General features: G+C 31.0%; 1 protein-coding gene across 27 annotated transcripts in view; it reads left to right on the top strand.

The window, feature by feature from the left end:
* The window catches only part of trol (terribly reduced optic lobes), a 743,500-nt gene extending 728,090 nt beyond the window's left edge, over positions 1–15,410 (top strand). For all 27 annotated transcript variants that reach the window (XM_085823935.1, XM_085823887.1, XM_085823928.1 and 24 more), the window contains 7 exons: positions 1,023–1,200; positions 5,451–5,585; positions 6,311–6,536; positions 7,365–7,448; positions 11,449–11,552; positions 12,325–12,472; positions 14,555–15,410. In XM_085823935.1, the coding sequence (XP_085680061.1) occupies positions 1,023–1,200; positions 5,451–5,585; positions 6,311–6,536; positions 7,365–7,448; positions 11,449–11,552; positions 12,325–12,472; positions 14,555–14,612 (933 nt within the window). In that variant the 3' untranslated portion in view covers positions 14,613–15,410. The remainder of the gene's footprint in view (positions 1–1,022; positions 1,201–5,450; positions 5,586–6,310; positions 6,537–7,364; positions 7,449–11,448; positions 11,553–12,324; positions 12,473–14,554) is intronic.
* Positions 15,411–19,744: the final 4,334 nt, after the last annotated feature.

Raw genomic sequence — 19,744 nt, 5'->3', positions numbered from 1 at the left:
TAAACAAAATTATCAAACAAAGTATACCAAGAATAATTAAGAATAAATGTCCTCTGGGATTTACTGATTAATTAAGTGAATTTGCTACACAATACAAGTAATACCATAATTAATTTACCTCTTAGCACAGCCAACGTACATTACGTGGATAGACTGGAATTTTCTTGAAACACACCTGGAAAACCTGGAAAAGTCAGGGAATTTCATTCTCCTGTTTGAGTGGCAACCCTGGCGTACTTAAGAATGAAGAATAGCTCATTTTGGTTAATTTAAAATAATTGCACATTATGATTTAATGTCTGGTAATTATTATGACACATATTTTTTTAGGCAAAAACAAAAGCACTGTTAGCTCATATGTAAAAAGAAACAACATTTATTTTAATATTTGCAAGCTTTGTTAATTTTCTAAATTATTAAACTGTATCAAATAATATGACAAATGATGTATAAAATGTTAAGTAATACTCACATGACTCATTGTTTAAACTCGCTTTACAAAATATAATCTTATTTTTCTTCAAAAAGAAATTAAAAAAATTTTATGTAATAATAGTTACAAGTTGTATCATGAATGCTCACTTAATAATTACAAAGTAATGTATCAATTATAAATGTGTGATGGAAACAAAGTACTGCTGCGTAGATTAAAATTGATTTCAAGTTGAGCAATCAGTACTGTATCCAATTACATCTTCTTATAAATATCCATAGATTTGGTTCTAATGAAAGAGTAATAATGTAGGCTAAAGCACAGTATTCGTGAATTTTTTGGTGTATGGATACATACACCAAAAATGTTTTTTCTTGAATTTTTTGGTGTATGGATACATACACCAAAAATGTTTTTTCTTCATCCTTTTATTGTTCTTAAGTGTTCCATTACTTTTACCCCAGTAAATTTTGAAAAGAGATTTCAAACTGCTCAGAATTTATTCAGAACTATTTATTATATCATTTTTGCAGTCTTAAGCACATATTGAAGTGAATGAAGTTTTTAGTGAATTTTGTTTTTAATATAGGTTGAGGTGAATGGAGTTGAAATTGACCTTGTAAATTCTGCCATCGATGCAGCGAATGTTGAAGATTGTGGTGGCAAGACCCCATGTGAAAAGAATCCATGTTTAAATGATGGCACATGTGTTGAAGACGATGGTTCACCACAAGGCTATGTGTGTGAATGTCTTGAAGGATATAGTGGTGAGTTTACATAGTTAAAATTAAGTTCTATGGAAACATTTTTTGCATTGTTCTTGCTGTCATTTGAGCAGGGCCGGATTTACATATAAGCTACACAAGCTATAGCTTAGGGTCCCCACTTTCTTGAGGGCCTCCAAAAAATTAAAGTACAGTATAAATAGTATTAAAATATATTATAACAGAAGAGCCCCATATCTCAAATAGCTTAGGGCCTTATCAAGTCTAAATCTGGCTCTGCATTTGAGGATGTTCAGAATTGCTTTATTTATGACTATAAAACTACCTTTATAATGTAATATATAGGATGATTCCAAATTCATGGTACAAACTTGGAGGGGGGGTAAAGAACAAAGATATGAATAATAATCACGCAGAAAACCCAGTTCTCAATCCATTTATTTAGTCCTAAATACAACTTTAAATGCATTTGCAATAAGAAAACATTAAAATTAATTGAGATCACATTACATTTCGCATGAATTGCTTTGTATGAAGAACTATACCCACAGAACCTTTTATCACTCATTTAAAAAGATCTTGTTTCAGCCTACATTCATGAAACACATTTTCATATTGGAGATTTGCATGAAAAAACACCATTGCCGGTAGAGGACAAGTAAGTGTGAATCTTAGTAGGGGAAGATACAGTTCATGATTGTGCTGTTGTCAGTGATGGGAGACTTTACGTATACTGAAAAAGCAGAAATGCATTGCATGTAGGGTCATGCAAACGGTAACTCTGTAGCTGTGCTACGAATATATCACATTCAGTTTCCGGACAGATGAATGCCGGATCACAGAATATGTTTGTGATTACATCATCAACTTTATGAAACAGGTTCTTTCCACATCACTAGATAGAACGCTAATCGATGACGAACTGTATGCAGTCCAAGATTTGAAGAAAGAATCTTGAACATTATGGCTGATAGACCTGAGTCAAGTACAAAAGCTGTTGCACACATACACAAAATGTATGTGTGAGTCAACATACCATTTGGAGAGTGTTAAACAAAAATTGCTTTCACCAATTCCATTTTCAGCAAGTACTAACTTTAAATTCGCAAGACTATCATCTGCATCTAAACTTCTGCCAATGGCTTTTGCAGCAACCTGCATTGCAGCCAGACTTCACAGCTCATGTGCTATTTACAGATGAGGCATACAGGTTTACCTGCAAGGGTGTATTTAATGCGCCTAATTCTCATGTATGGGCAGCTGCATCTCAACAACAAATCAGTGTGAATGTGTGGGCAGGTATTGTCTGTGACTTTTTAATTGGTCCATACTTACTGCTGCAGTGATTCAATGGCCAATGTTATCTTATTTTTCTGGAACAGGTGTTACCAAAACTGCTACAAGATGCTCCGATGTCCATTTGTAACCGAATGTGGTTCCAGCATAATAGGGTGCCAGCCCAGTTCAGCACTGATGCTCATAATTACCTGAATATCGCTTTTGGGCTGCATTTATTGGTCGTGGTGACCAGCCCCTTGGCTCTTCCCATTTATCAAGCCTCAATTACTTTTTCTGAGATCATCTGAAGAGTCTTGTTTATGTGACTCTAGTAGACTCAGCTGAGGATCTCATTGCTCGAATATCAGTAGTTGCTGCATGTGTATGTGAAATACCTGGTATCTTTGCCAGTGCGTTCCAGTCTTTCAACTAATGCTCTCAAGCATGTACTACTGGTGTCATTGCTGGTAGATGAAATTTTGAACAGTTCTTGTAAACATCTTGTTTCAATTGAATGAGCCACTCTGTATTTATGACTAAATAAATGGATTGCTGCCCTGGCTGTCCTGTGTGAATATTATTCGTATCTTTGTTCTGTACCTCCCCTCCAAGTTTGTACAATGAATTTGGAATTACTCTGTATTTTAAATGCAGTTTAAAAATATAAATCTGAACTATTTTAAAATCATTTTGAAAAAAAATTATATGTTTTGGGACAGACAAAAATATAAAGTATCATGCATAGTATTTTAATTACGTATACCTGTGTGTATAGAAGTATGATGTGAAATTAACAGAAAAGTCAACCTCAGATTCCCATTTGTGCTTTAAAAGAATTGAATTTTGTTTGACTAAGGTGCTTGTATTTGTGGATACTCTTTACTTCTTTGAATAAAGTATCTTGTACTGTAGGCCAGAAATACATTATTAGAATAGGTGAAGCAAAAATAAAATAAAATTTTAAAAACATCATAGCAATATCTGTTGAACAAACCAATATGTGAAGGATTATTTAATTGTTTTGATTCGAACAAACGCACTAATGCTTTGTAGCTAAATGGGTAATCTTAAAGAATAGTTTAATGGAAACTGGGTCATATTCATGTTGCACATTGGAAAAGTCATGAAAATGCCCATACAACCAACTTATTTACCGAGATTCAAACTCGGATCAAATTACAAATGTTCAGTGTCTTGTTCATTTGTGAACTAGAAATTAATTGAATCTTAAATTATAAAGTAAGGCTTTTGAAAGCAGCTATTTTAACACAATCCAGCGTGGAAAGTGATCATCCAAAAAATCACAATAAGATCACAATAAGATCTCATACACAATAAGATCTTTAAAAGCCTTGAGGTGAATTCCATTGGTATTGATATCATTATTTATGACAAGTTGTTAAGTTTATGATAAGTTGTTAAGTTGTGATAACTATGGAAGGCTATCAAATTTACATACTTTTTTGCTTCTTAGCTATTTATTTTACCTATATAAATGATTGAGAGCAGAATACTTTTATCTAAGAAAAGAGACAACCCACCTACCTTACAAAACTAATTTGAGTCTAAAATAGAGCAGGGCATAGCTTTAAAATGTTAAATTTGTTATTACCTTGTTCCTTTTCCATATGTTGTGCATGTAACTTCTTTTGATTTAAAGAAAAAAAATTGGTTTATTTATTTTTAATGTGAAACAAAAAAAAAAAAAAAAAAGGTAATTGTGGTTTCGATTTCTTTGGCATATCTCATTACTGTGCATATTGTGACTTTAAAATCAAGCAAAACAGTACCTGAAATTGATATTGGTTTCACAGAAAAATTATGTCTGTTTTAAGTGTCCTTCTGCAAGTCTCTCTTGAATTGCAGATAATTTTTCTGTAAAGTCAATGCCATTTCAGGGCTCAATTTTATCTAACTATATGTTTCATAGTGGTATGTTTTCTTAACCTATATTAGAGCTTTATATGCAGCTAAAGGGAATAGTATATATTTGTTAATTTATCACATTGTGAGTATACATAAATAATACTTTCATTTTATATATCTTTTAAGAACGTTCTGTATAGTTTTTAACGTTTCAGTGTCAGAATACAAATATGAGTTATGTAACTAACAAAATTTTAAGAAATGTTTAATTGTTGGAAATCTGGCTTCACCAGTGGTTAAACAGTTAAGAATTATGTAATACTTGTAGTTTGTCTAGGATTGGAATCCAGGTGAATGGTCTGGCTGCAATGTTAATTTTTCTGGTTTTCCCCTTAGTAACATGAATACAAGCCAGCTTTTTGTAGAAAATCTTCCAAGAAAGCATCCTTCCTCTTAGGCATGTAGCCCTTGTGTGTTTTGCTATTTTCAAATAATCTAACATAATCTGTCACAAAAATGAGATTTTCACTTAAAAAAAAAAAAACAATTTTTTGTCTTAAAAAACTTATTTGAAATGGATAAATGAAATATATTTTTTATTTTATAGGTACCTAAAATTCTGATATACTTGTTTTCAGACTTTCAGTGGAGAGGAATGAAAGGATATTATTTATCTATACTCAAAATGCAACTTTTTTATAGGATCCTTTAATAAATCAGATTTATTCTTGACCCCACTCTTTCAATTTGTTTTCCAAAAATTAAGATGATCTGCAACTTACAAAATATAACAAGTTTATATTTTTGAGTTGAATGTTGTAACTGCATTTGATCATCTTTAAATGATCAAATGCATTTACAACAATGAAAAATGTTCCTCTTTTTTTACTAATTAAATCTTATAAGCAAATTCTGTTCAATTAATATTAATAAATACATGAATATTTTATTGAAGGATATACATAGTTTGTGAAGGAGTTCATGTTAAAACAACTAATAAATGTGTAATGCTAAATTGTGATTTTTTTTTTTACTTGTACTGAGAATTTATGTGTGTGTCTTTTATTACTGCTGAAGTTAAAGTGTTGCTACTAAATAACTTTTCTCTCTTATTCTTTCTCTCTCCTTTCTTTTATACAAATTTAAAGGCACCAACTGTGAAATAGAGACCGATTTATGCAGCTTAATTGATCCATGTAAAAATGGGGGTACATGTTCTGGATCAGGAAATTCATATAAATGCAACTGCCCTCTTGGCTACAAAGGAACAAATTGTGAAGAAGGTTAGTATTTTTAACTCTTTGTAGCATGCATGGTACTTTAGATAATGTTACTTTAAACTTTTGTAGTTTTTGGGAAATTCAGTGATATCTATAATATTCATCAATTTTCGTTGTATAATACTGTTACATATAATAAAATCCATTATAGGGGTTCATAACAAAAATTCTGATTTGTTAAATTATTAATTAAAACAGGAAATTTTTCTCTGATATATATATTTATATACGTATTCATATCATAAAATAATTTCATAAATACATTCTAGTCAGAAGACTTCTGTTTTTTATTTATTTATTTATTTATTGAGTTGAATTTGAGAAAGATATATTACTTCGAAATAAATGTAGTCTAAAATTTTGATAAACTGGAAACTGCCAAATGGGAAACAGACATTGATTTAGTTTCATTCTGAACTTTTGCCAGCAATGTTTCAGTTCCTGGCATTATAAAATAAAATCAGTTTTGGGGGCTTTTGTTGTTATCTTTTGCTCATATGCATCCTCTGAATAAGGTAATTATATGATTCCTTAAAGATTTTTAGGTTTCCTTGTTTTTAACTTAAGGATAATTTTAATTATGTTTTCTCACTTAATTTTTTGAATAAAATTTTATAAAACTCATTTAAGATTTGAAACTGATTTTATTCATGGAACATATGAATATAAAATGTTGGTCTGTCAAAATGCAATTTTTATAATACCTAATTAATGCTTATATGTTTTAGTATCAACATTCAGTGACAGAGCCTATTTTAAAGGCGATGGGTATATCGCTCTTGATGACAAATTGTTGCCTCACACAGAAGCAACAAAAACTGAAGTTATTAGCTTCAGTTTTACAACAACTAGTCTTGAAGGTCTCCTTTTATTCCATGGCCAGAAACCAGAAAGTGATGGCAAGGGGCAAGATTACTTGGCAATAGCTGTGGTTGACGGTTATTTTGAGTTCAGGTAATGTTTATTAGCTTCAGTGCTTAATTTATGTTATTTGTCTCAAATATTTCATGATTTTGAAATACTTGTTTATCATATTATAGAGCCATTTAAATATAGTGTAATATCTTGAATATCTTGTTATTTAATAAATAAATATAATTATTGTTGGAGTGGCAATGCCATAATTGTATTAAACCGTTACTCAGCAAGGTGAGATATTGTTTTAAAAGTAAAGATTCTGAAGATTTTAACAGCTAGGAGTAATCAGTTTTGAAAATTTTGCCACTTAAGAATTGTATAAAATTTGTCTATCACCGTGAACTAGAAATAAAATTTATGTTCTGCTAAGAAGATTGTCTGTTTTGTAAATTACTGCAAAATACATTATAGTCATAATTAATTATTACATTACAATAGTATACCTTAGTATATGCTAATGATCTATCTTTAAAAAGGTTTAAAAGCTTTTGTTATTTGAAAATTTTTACAGTTAAAGAAAATATGGGAATTTTTAATTGCATTTAATCCTTCAGTAGTTGCAAAGTTAAGCAGTTCTTTTTCCCCAAATGTGAACGATATCTGACAGTCATAATTCTATAATGCGAGCTGTGTTCTTTACACCCAGAGTGGTGCATAACTCGAATGCAAGCTGAGCTCATTGATGACCATCGAAAGATTAACTGATGCAGTTTCAGCAGGATAATAAACTGAAGTTACTTCTAAAATGTCTTTATTTAATTGGCTTTATGTATTTTAATGTGATAATTTTATACTTTTCTTAGTGTGTTGCTCCTTTTTGCTTCAGATTCAATTTAAATAACTGATTTTATTTTTGTCACTTAGTTTTGAACTTGGTGGAGGACCAGCTCAAATTAAATCACCTGTTAAAGTCAATGATGGTAAAATTCACAGTGTAGCATTGAAAAGGTGTATAGTTTAATTTCTTTACTTAGCTATTATGTAAAAAATATTTAAAAAACTGCTATGCATGCATACTAACCTGCAAAGTTTCTATTCATGATTAGCTACTGTATGCTCAATTCCCCTATCTGTGTAAATACAGTCAAAAGTTTTTAATCCAGACTCGTTGGGACTTTGGCATTTCCGGATTATTGGTTTTTCTGGATTATAGATCATCAGTTTAAATCTGGTAAGATGGCATGCAGAAATTATAAAATTAAAAATATGAAACCGTAATTTATGAAATAAAGAGCAATTATGATCTAAAGGGTATCAAAATTTATGAAAAAAAAAGCTTAATATTTATTTGTTTGCTTTATTAAACATTTTTTTCAACGCACGCATGCATAAAGCATACATTACACATAGTCAAAATTAGAAAATTGCAACCAGAAAACTATTTGATGTGTATTCGTGATATTTATAATGATGAAGAATTTGATTTAAATCATATCAAAGAAGCAATACATCGAGATTAAATACTACATTTAGTAAGAAATTATAAGCCGAATAAAATAAAAACATCTGCCCTGAAGATAAGGATAGTGCCGACAGATCAACTTCCAGTTCATTGCGCACCGCGACATCCCTCCCCCCTCCTTGCAGAGCAGCCTGAAATTGATAAACAGATTTCGGAATGGTTAGAGAAACAAAGGATATGCCTTTATCCATTTTTTGCAGCAATTCCACTTTTTGTTTGATGGACATCGAAACATGCTTTCGCTTTGTAGATCCTTTGGCAGCTCCAGAATCAGAAATTATTTTTGACATAATTGAAAGTTCAAGTTTACTTTTATAAAATTGCTCTAACAGTCTGCAAAAAATAATAAGCTGGATCCAATTAGAAGATTAAGGAACAACTCAATCTGTAACACTAACTGAAATAGATAATTAGATCATTTTAGCTTAGCTTATACCATCCGTACATTAAACACACATGCATAGACGCATTATGTGTTTACGCATGCGCAGAAAGTTTGTAGCTTTAAGGTCCGGATTAAAGACTTTTGACTGTATTTATGCTTGATTTATTTAAGATATATTATCTAAGATATTTATTATTTAAAATAATGCTTATTATTTTTTTTTGTGGTGTTGAAGTATGTAAGGAAAGGTATCTATATTTACTTCATATATATATTAAAAATTTTATATAATTAAATTGAACATATATATATTCAAATTAAAAGTGAAGTATAAAGTCGGAATGTAAATTAAATGTAAGTTTAGTTCCAAAAAATATATAAAGGTAAACCTATTTTCCTATCTCAGTGAAATGGCTTATGTATATTAGAATTGTAGTAAAAAGTCCGAAATCCATGTGTCCACTATCTGGGATGATCTAAAATCAATACTATCAGTAACCTTCTTTTGGGAGGGGAATTTTTTATATGCTTAATGCTTCATGCATGCAAATTTGATATTTTATCACATAAAACGTATGGAGGGTCATAATTCTCAATTCCATTTCGGCACTGAATAAAACACCTCCATGTTGGAGAAACACGATCCTTTATTATTTATTCTTACCTGATCAGTAATTTGGCTTAATAGCTGCCTTTTTGCTTTGCATAGATCTCAAACAGAAATATTCTACATAGACAAATCACAGGTTTTAAAACCTATTGAATAACTTACATTTCTGAATCTAAATTGGAGAATAATTTTTTATTATGTTTGCTTTCATCGCAGCATGACTATCAGCACTTTGAGAAATGATTCGCACCATGATGTGTAAAACAGTTTCCTTTTAAATATTAGAAATTGAATCCCAAACAGAATGGTAACCTTTTACATTGACATTATACTTGGCGACCATTACAGACTTTAGCCAACTATGTTATAAAGACATGAGTGTGTTTATAAGGAGAAGTTTAACAGAGATTTCTTTCTATATGCAAAAATTAGATTTTATTAAATGATATTAAGAGAGACCAAAAGATTAAATTTAGTGCTGTTTAAATTAAGAATAACTGACATGTTGTCCAGATAAACCTAATGTATATGTGGAAATTTATTCTAGACTAAGATAAGTCACAGCATATTCAGGAAATGTATATATGTATAATAAATAACAGAACTAATATAGTTCGGGCTTAATTTCCTCAGCATATGATGGCCCACCAGTCGGTGAGTGGTAAAGTTGCTGAACACTGGTAGTTCGGTCTGAGGTTCAAATCCTGCGAACGGGCTGGCTGCATGGGCGTTTTCATGGTTTTCCCCATGTGTAGCGTGTATACAAGCCAGTTTCCCTTAGAAAGTCCTTCATGAAGGCATCCCTACATTAGGCAGATGGTCCTTAAAGCTTTGCCATACTCACATAAACCAAACCAAGATTCAGCATGCAATAGGAGCAAGATAAATTTTAGTAGAACAATATGTTTGGCAATGTATCGATTGCCAATCTCATGATACATTGCCAGTAGTGCAGAGCGAAGCTTTGTGATGATAGCCACGAATTTGAAAATTTTCAAATGTTGTAAGCAAACAGCAAAATTGTTCAGTTAATGGAATTTGTGAAGAAATACAAAGAACTGTAATGAATAAATATGATATAACAGACGTATTCCATTCTGATGACAATGGCCCAATAATCAACAAACAAACAGATGGTGAATCTGTAGTATGGTTCCAAATCCTGAAAATTTCACTACCAATTATAAAGAAACTCACAGAGAAGTTGCTGAGATTGAAAAAATTTCAATTGACAGTTTAGTGGGAATTTTCAACATGGTAATTACAAGACTTTGAACTTTGTATAAGAAATTATATCTATCTATAGAATTAAAGGGAAAGTATTAGCACAAAAAATGAAGAAACATAAACAAGTTGCATTGAAAGAAATGAAGAATAAAGCTAGCAAATACCGTATTTGCCAGCATATAAGACTCACCCCCTTTTTTATACACATTTTTGAAGGATATTCTTAATTACTGATCGTTATAATTCTGCCAAGTTCTTATCATTTTCTCAGTTGGGGTGGCCCTAAATGTCTCCCTGCAGTCCTGTTTCTATGTTCTTTAGCATATGCAATCACACGTAGCTTGTGTGCTATGTTATAGTAATGGCGACGTTGTTTTTTAGCTATAAATTTGAGAAAACTGAACAGTAGAAATTTCATACACTTAAAAGTCGTTCACAAAATTTGGGAAGTTTAAACGAACCCAGCTGTGATTGTCGGTGACAACACATGCACATTCACTCAGCTCTATGTAACTATAATATTCCCACACTCTACGAGGAAACAAGGAAAAAAAATTGCATAAATCCGAATAGAGGAAATTTCCAGAATTGAATGTAATCAAAAACTGAGTATCGACATATAAGATGCACCCCATTTTTCAGACCTATTTTTGAAGGAAAAAGGTGCATCTTATACACCAGCAAATATAGTAAGTATTTAAATTTTTTTTTTAGATTCTTTGATAGTTTTTAAATTTGGAAATAAATTTAATTGTAAATAAATTTTATCTGGAAACAATTTAAAGTTAATCTGGAAAATTCCCAAATCCAGCAAGTCCAAATCTCGGACTTTGTACTGTATTTTAAATATGTCTGAAGTAACATAATCTAGTATAACAAGAATTTATAGAGTCAGTTAATAATTACTCCTGTAGCCTAGGAATGGAAAGGGAAACATGCATTTTCCATTAAAATTTTATTTGAGTTCCGGTTATAATTTGTGCAATATATTTACACATTTTTAATCAATATTTCAAATTTTCAGCAATATTTACTATGATAAGTGATATTAAGTACCTTAAATGGATAAATAACCATCCATCTTTGCTTCCTTCAATTCAAGTAGCAATTCATTATTGGAGATCATTGATAAGAAATTTTATTTATTTATTTTTGCATAAGAAAGCCTTCAAATTGCATTTTTATTTCTTTTCTACATGCTTGTATGCTGTTATGTTTAATAATATATAGAATTCATCAGACTAATTTCTTCTCCCAAACTTAGAACTGGCAAACATGGAAGTTTTATATTAGATGATCTTCATCAACAGTTAGGAATATCTCAAGGAATTTTACAAATGCTCAACACAGATGGAGATATCTATATTGGTATGTCAGTTACACATTTTCTTTTAGAAAATCTCATAATTTGATGTTTTTACAAATTTCGTTTCCAAACATTTCTTGGATAAGAAGCATTAAAATTGCAAAACAAATAATCCTTTGCCGATTCTTTTTGTTGAATGCTGGAGATTAGCCATGGATGTTTTGTGGTAGTAGTGCAATGATGTCAGACAATTATGAAATGTTTATTTTTTCATATATAATTATCTCTGGACAATTGATCAGATTTCTGCTGCTGAACCAAAATGTTAGTTTCTTCATCATATTTTTTTCAGGCCATCAAATAAAAGATAATACATATATTTGCATATTTTAATTATAGTTTTACAGGTAATCCATTGAAAAAAGATCATGAATTATTTTCTTTGTTTTTAGTAGTAGTTATAGAAACAGGCACAAGTTTTATGGCTAATTGGTGCTTCTGTAATGCAAATGTCAAACTTATTGTTTGACATCTTGCAAGAGACATTTAACTGCTTAATATAAATTTGAGCTAGTGAATGGATTATTTTAAAATTCAGATTATAAAATAATTTTGTTATTTTGAGAATTTAATGCAACCAAAATATAATTTGCCATTAGATTTATAAGAAAAGCTATTGTTTTAGTGAGCATGTAAATATAAGCCATCAGTTTTATTTGTTATTGATTGGAATTTGAGTCATAGCTTATGTGACATTAGCACATCATTGGTGATATTTAAGAACCTTATTTTTGAAAGTTTCAAAGTCTTTTTAAGTACTTCTCAAAATTTCAGGTGGTGTGCCAAATCATCTGCGTATGACAGCTGGAAAATATCCCCAAGGTTTGATTGGTTGCTTATGGGATTTGCGTATTGATGATTCAGGTACTATCAACCTATACAGCAGTGCAAAAGTTGGTGCAAATGTGCAGGACTGTGAAGAGTAAGTATCTTTAAAAAATGCATATCGGAATCTAAAATAAATGTGTTTACTTGTATTATCATCATTATTTAAAATTTTTAAAGCTTTAAAATATTTTTTCTGTGGGCTCAAAAATGATAACAATTCATATACATATTATGTAGTTTTTAAAGAAATTGATGTGTAATGTGTTACATATGATATATAACATACACTGATGTGCAAAACTTGTACACCACTCAGATCTACACCTTTACACTGCAGGAGGTTAGGTGTGGAAAAAAACAGTAAGAATAATAGGTATGAAATATATTAGAAGACTTTATTTAGAAATGGTTCTTTGCACTGATTGCCATCAGACAAATAAATTGCTATCACACATGAACTAACAGTGAGATAATGTTTGATGTGGGATATGCTTACTTAAAATAATGCATTTCTTGTAGTACCATGTGGGTCCTATTAAGAACAGCATAGGGTTCTAGAGACAGTATATTTTGGGGAGCCACTTAAAAATCTGAAGTCTGGGTCTTTTAGGGTTAAACATAAACCCTAAACTCTTTTCATATTCATCCTTCAGATGGAAGTTGCTGATAATTTTTTATGCCCATTCCATCCATTTTCAACTGTTAAGTAGCTGTTTTGGTATGAAAAGCCACAAAATGTCTGCCTGAAGCATCTCAGATTGATCAGTTCAGTGGAATTTAAATCTGAGGAAGAAGCAGGCCGTTTCATACAAAAGAAAGAATAGGATATCAACAATTGATGCAATGGAGCGCCGTTGCATCAAGTTACACTGGAGGCAAGTACTACCTTGGAACATGTGCAGGTAAAATTGGACAAAACACCAGAATTACACTATTGATTGTATAGGTTTAGTCTCACCCCATTTTGCAGGTCTATGTTCAACTATACAGTTCCATCCCAATTTCAAGAGAAAATACCTCAAGGTAGCCCAGGAATCTCCCACCTCTCTTTTCCTACCACCAACCTCATGAGGACTTTCGGCTCACCATGTAGTTTGAGTGTCCCCTTGAAAAACAGATACTATACACTTTATAAATAGCCATGCCTTCTCTGGGACTTGTATCAACACTCATCAGTATAGCAGTCAGCATCACTAACTTAAAACAGAAATTATTGTAAGGGGAATTATGTTTGTGAAATAATATGTACTGATTAAAGTACTTGCTTCCAATATCTATAAGTCTGTTCAGTGCCTTTCTTCATCCATTTGGTATAATGCCTTTACAGACAAGAATTTCCTGACCATCAGATAAGTCTCTTAATATTTGTGGAAGCATATCACTCACCAAATTCTTACCATATTAACTGATACCCAGAACCTTCTCTAAAGCATAACTAAATCTCATTAGTCCTTGTGTACAATACTGATATTCTTTATTCTGTTATAAAGCAGCAAGCTGATGAGCAGGTGTTACAGGGACATGTGCATTTGGCCAAAAGATAAATACCCTGCCTTTAATGTGGCTTCATCTCCTCATGCTCTGAAGCTGATTATTTTGTGTGGGTATCTAAAACTATAAAGTGACCATCAACAGGCATTGTTTTTGGATGGAAAGCATCATTAATCTTCTGAATAAGTAACAGCACCTGATGTTTTGAAAGAAATTCATACTGATGCTTGTGATATAACAGTAGGATTAATATTGAATTTGCTAACTATACTTCACACTTTCTTTAGCTTCTCAGTTACTCACCTTGAATGAAATCATCTTAATTTTCAATGGCTATTTCACTACCTGAAATGAGGAATGAGTTTTGGTCTTTGTAAGATCATCTTTACCATTTGGAATCTGAGAATTATCAAACCTCAGTTTTATTGCTTAAGGCTGTGAAATCTTATTCTGGTTATGCATCAGCTTCCTCTTGAAGACCTGTATTTTTGCCAGAGTTTGTTTTATTTAATTCTGAAGTTTGTAAACTTTATAAATGTTATTCTTTAAGTTTGTACATCAGTGTATTTTTAGGAAAAAATATCACATAATGGTAAGTTTTATTTTAGTTTAATTTTTATTAAAAATACAATATCCTACTTAATAGCAATTGGAATTAATTTTTATTATTTTTTATTTATACCAGAAGTGAAGCAAGTGGAGAATATTTGGATGAACTAGAAGAAAATTTTGTACAGAAATAATTAAATGTAGGAAGTTCTAGCCACACAGAATTGGACTGCTAATATAACTTGAACTTTCTATTGAAAGGAATATCATGTAGGAAAAGACTTGAATTGGCTAGAATTAAAACCAATGTTCATCTGAAGCATTTTCATTAAATATATGCATTTTATGCATGAAAGCTGCTATGTGAGGACAAGAACTGGCTTTGATTTAACTTTTTAAGGCAGCACCATCTTGAAGTTTACAGTTAGCATATTTTGAAGACTGCTAAGGTAGTGAAATAAAGAATAAGTATCATCATACCACGAACATTACTTTCAACTATAATTTTCTTTTTTTTTGTTAATGGGAAATTATGAAAATCTCTTTTTAATTTTATTTAAACACAAATGTGTTCAAATGATATTTGGTACAAACTGTTTTAATTCTCAAAACAGCAGGCAAAAAAGTTTTTTAATTGTTGGCACATGATACATTATTATTGTTACTTTTTTGTTTTATTCATTCTGTTTTCACTGCCATAATATTTTATTTCCTCTTGATATGAGTTGTATTATCTTTTGTCACATTGACATGGTGCTATGAACAACATTTGCTTCAGGAAATATTACCTCTGAGAAATGAGGGAGGCCAATAGTTATATTATTACCTGCTGTGTTTCTATTGTAAATGTCTTATAGCAATTGCTTTTAAGGAAAAAAAATACTTCCCAGTGATAAGTTAAATTGCTGTTGTCTGATTAAAACATTTTTTATTGTTTCTAAATAAAGAAAAAAAAGGTGAAATGTTCTATAATAAATCTACTTGTACTTTGATGTATTGACTCGTTATATTTTTACAGACTTCCATGTATATTTGTTTACATGAATTTTATACTGTTGTGTTTACTTTTAGTGGGTCTGAAATAACAATATTAAGAGATCTACACAGGTATGTCTTGTACATGATTACATCCAAGCCTAAAATATTCAACACTTTTAAGTGTTGGCCTATAGATTGCCAGAAAACAGTAAAAATGACAATGTATTATACTTTTAATATAATATTTGCTCCACAGCAGAAACCTATGGGTCAACCAACATGTCCCGTAGGTCAATAGATTTCATTTGAAAATTCTTCTAAATTTATTGTATCATTTCAGAGCGATGAAATACTGAATGACTACCAGTCGCAATCAATATGTCAATCATGTGTGACCGAATATGAATTATTGCAGGCATAGCCATGCCTATATATTGAGGCAAAGAGGTTAATTCATGCACCTAATTATAGACATCTGGGCAATTTGGAATAAAAAGTAATTCAGTAATTAGTTTTAACATTTAAAATTGTATATTATTCTGCGATTTACCTTTTGATTAGAAATAAAAGAAAAGACTAAAAAAACCTTCAGATTACTACTTCAAATGCAAAGAGCTGCTCATTAAACAATGCGAGAACTGTATCAAACTACAGAGATATCATATTAAAAAATAAACTTATATATAAAAAATAAACTTAAATATATATTAAAATTTTCACATTTCTTTTAACAGTACATCAGTGAAAAAACCATTCTGTACCTACCTGTGCACATTTACTGTTTTCTTCGCAGAAGTGCTTCTAAAAACATGAATAAGATTGGGAGATCAGTGATGTTAGCAGAATATTCTGTCATCAGAAACACAGTGGCCAGTCTAATGGTTTGGAGACTTTTCAAAAATTTACGAATATTTAGATTCCAATATAGTGATCCACAATGTTTTAGGATGTAATCTTTGGAATCCTCATCCAGTTTTGGAAATGCTTGTGGTTCTTTTGCTAAAATTCATGCTCGCAAGTGTCCAAGCAAGTAACACTGACAGGCTGGGTTCATGCTGAATGGGTTGCTGCATACAACTTTCAAACTCTCCCAATGAATACAAGACGATTCCTTGGTATACTCTTGAATACAAGACAATTCCTTCAGTATGTTTTCCGTGAAAATATCCCTCTTAGAGAAAATAGCTTCACATAATTTATTGTAGTCAATTGATTAAAGAAGTATTCTTTAAAACAAGTATACCTTTTATCAAATAAATTTTTGTTGTAAGAAAATTTATTTGATGAACTTGAGCAGGATATTATATGCTAGCTAATTCTATTTTAAATATGACCAATAGAGGGGCTGCCAAATAAAATTTTGTAACTTATTGTTCTCATCAAATCCTTACAACAAACACTATTTATAATTAAGATTTAATGTTGAAAGAAGTTATTAAGATTTAATGTTGCTTCGTGCTTTCTTTTTACTTTACTCTGCTTCATCAGCTGACTCTGTAGCCTTCAGTGTAGTAAATTTCAAGAATGTTATAGGAGCTTCTATTGATTTCTATTCACACCAATAAAAAAGTTTCAATCTAGTTTATTTTGATGTTTTCATTTCAGATTTTCTCAATCTTTAAATCAACTGCTTTATAGCGTTCATTGTTTTCTCTTTCTTCAGGTTTCAATTTTTTCAGAAACTTTTTTTTAAACATTCTTTAGCAAGAAGCATACTTTTTTAATACATTCTTTCTGTCAATTACTTTAGAATCAAAAGAACAAAACTAAGCTTTTTTAAACATATTCTTTTATATCAGTAATATTAGAAATAGCCAGTATGTTTTGTCTTAAATGTTCCATAAAAAATTCAAAATAAAAAATCTCTTTTTTTATTTACTTGTATTTCAAATTGTACTCATACTAAGCAATTCATTTATGGATCCATTATAATCAATAGAACATATAAAAAAAGAGAATTTTTTTTTCCTTCTTTATGTGTGTCCCTATTAAGTTAATTTGTCCAGCAATATGCATAACTGCTCCAGTTATAATCACGAACGAAACCAAGTGCACAGTTCCGTGCACATTAAATACGAATACAAGAAGACAAAACTTCGAACTATGCATCTTGTTCAATGACATGTTTTACAAAAAAAAAGTAAAATATTGAAAGTATAATAAATATTTTGTCTTTACACATCATTATTTAACCTCCTGATGATATTCCAACAAGCTTTCATGTGGTAAGTCTATTGCAGAAACTATAGGCAGTTTTGTTGCTGTCCATATTCAGTTAGTGGACTTTACAACTATTGCTAGGGTAAACTAAGAGCAATAAAACTTATTAGTTCAAATAAAAGGGAGGTAGTACAGAATTACTCATGTCTGCGGCATGATGCTTTGTCAGAAAGTCTAGTCTCTGCAGCTCAATATGTTAGCATAAACAAGTGCAAATTAACTTATATACATTAGTTCCTACAATAAGTTTTAATGTTAGAAAATAATATATATAGTGTTCACCAGCAGTTCTGAGAAAAAAAATAGCTTTATTAATTCTCCAGATTCAGCTGGACTGATTTATAATATAATTTTTTTTATTCCTCTTGATGTGTTCCAAAACTGAAAGTTAAGGAATGTAATTTCTTTCTTAAAAATGAATTTCTAAATTTCCACAGCTTATTTGGCACCCCTTCTAATTACTCATCTGAGGCACTTGCCTATCAATGTCTACCAATTTAATTAAATTTAAAAATCTATCTAAATTTATTCAGAATTATGCACCAAAACGTTAGACAAATATATAAATTAAAATTATACCAAAGAACACTGGTGTGTGTCAAAACTATTGATCCTTGGTAACATATTTGTTTATGATCATAGTCAGTACATAAGTCATAGATATCAGACAATGCAGTACGTTGTAGTGTTTGCCTGTAGAGGCAACAGTTGCTAGAGTAAGTGGCTGATTAACAAATGATAATGCAATGTAATTTGAAGTTCTAAACAGTTTAAGAAGACTCTGCTAAATTGTTTCTAGCATAAAAATTCATAATATTATCATGATAATCTGTTTTATGTGAATGTTACATTAAGAGGTTATCACACATGGCTACAGTCCCTGCTAGACGGGACTTTTCTGAGAAACGAGATTCTGGTAGCACTGGTTTAAACGGGAGGATTCCTAGAAAAAAGAGCTTCACCTAGCTACGGAAACCATGTTGCGGCTACGCAGGATTTTTTCAAACCTCACCGAAAATATCTCGGCTGGACCTTAGTCCCGGGTAGAGACAACCAATCAGACGAAAGTTCTGCTTCTGAAGCCTCATGTCATCCCAATCTGAGCGACAATCGATTAATGTTTGCCGTTCAAGTCTTGGTAGTAAGCGAAAATGGTAACTTAGCTACATGGATTTCCTGGAATTGCGCGGGTTCTGAAAATTGTCCCTTTCGACGTCAAGTCCCGCGTAGCCGAAATATAATGTGATTGGGACTTTATGAAAACCTAACACTAAAAATCAATTGTTGTACTTTATTTTCTTACATTTGTGATGCACAGAAACCATCATAGAGATTTCTAATGATAAAAGTGTAGTAAAAAGCAATGCCTTTAAAAAGCAAATACACATTTCATCCAAAAAAAATTTAATTTCATGAAAAATTCTGAAACATAATTTATAATTCTGGCCAGTTTCTTTTGCTAAGTGATTAGAAGTGATTAGTCAAAATATGATGATAAATTTGTATATATTTTAGATTGTGACTAGATCAGTTGGCCAATTCATAAAATAGCTGTCTGATTTTGCTAAGCAGCTGACCATAATTTAGTCACATAAATTTTCTAAGAAATCAAATGTATGTGATAATCTTCACAGAAGAATAATTTTTCATCACTTATGTCAAGTCTCTTAGATATTTTACGTGTACAGAGGAATAGCGATATATTACTATATTTTCTAAATGTTCCTTCATTTTTTTATTGTCGTATGATGATTATTGTTATTAGTAATAATGGCATCTGCCGTTTTGTCAGTTTCAAAGACTTATATTGATTGATATATATTAATTTACATTTTGTGGAGTTTGTCTCTGTTTACCAAATGTTGGTCATTATGCTGATTTACTGCTGTTCTGTGATATTGTTTGTTATGGAAAACATTGGCCTGTTTTTCTTATCTGCATCATTACTGTGAAAGGAAATAGAACTTAAGGCTCTCGAAGCTAAAAGATTATCAAATCCAATTATCAGATTTTTAGGTCCTAATGAGAACTTCTAGCACTTCTAATGATAATTCTAGCAACGATGGGTTCGATATTTTCATCAAAATCAGTCTTATAAACAGTGGCGGCTCGTAATAAGCACTGTGGA

This window comes from Stegodyphus dumicola, chromosome 1, assembly GCF_044657685.1.
Source record: "Stegodyphus dumicola isolate Sdum_Otavi_A_Nest chromosome 1, ASM4465768v1".
NCBI classification, from domain to species: Eukaryota; Metazoa; Arthropoda; class Arachnida; order Araneae; family Eresidae; genus Stegodyphus; species Stegodyphus dumicola.
Note: the sequence above shows the minus strand (reverse complement) of the source record. Positions and strands in the feature narration are given on the sequence as shown.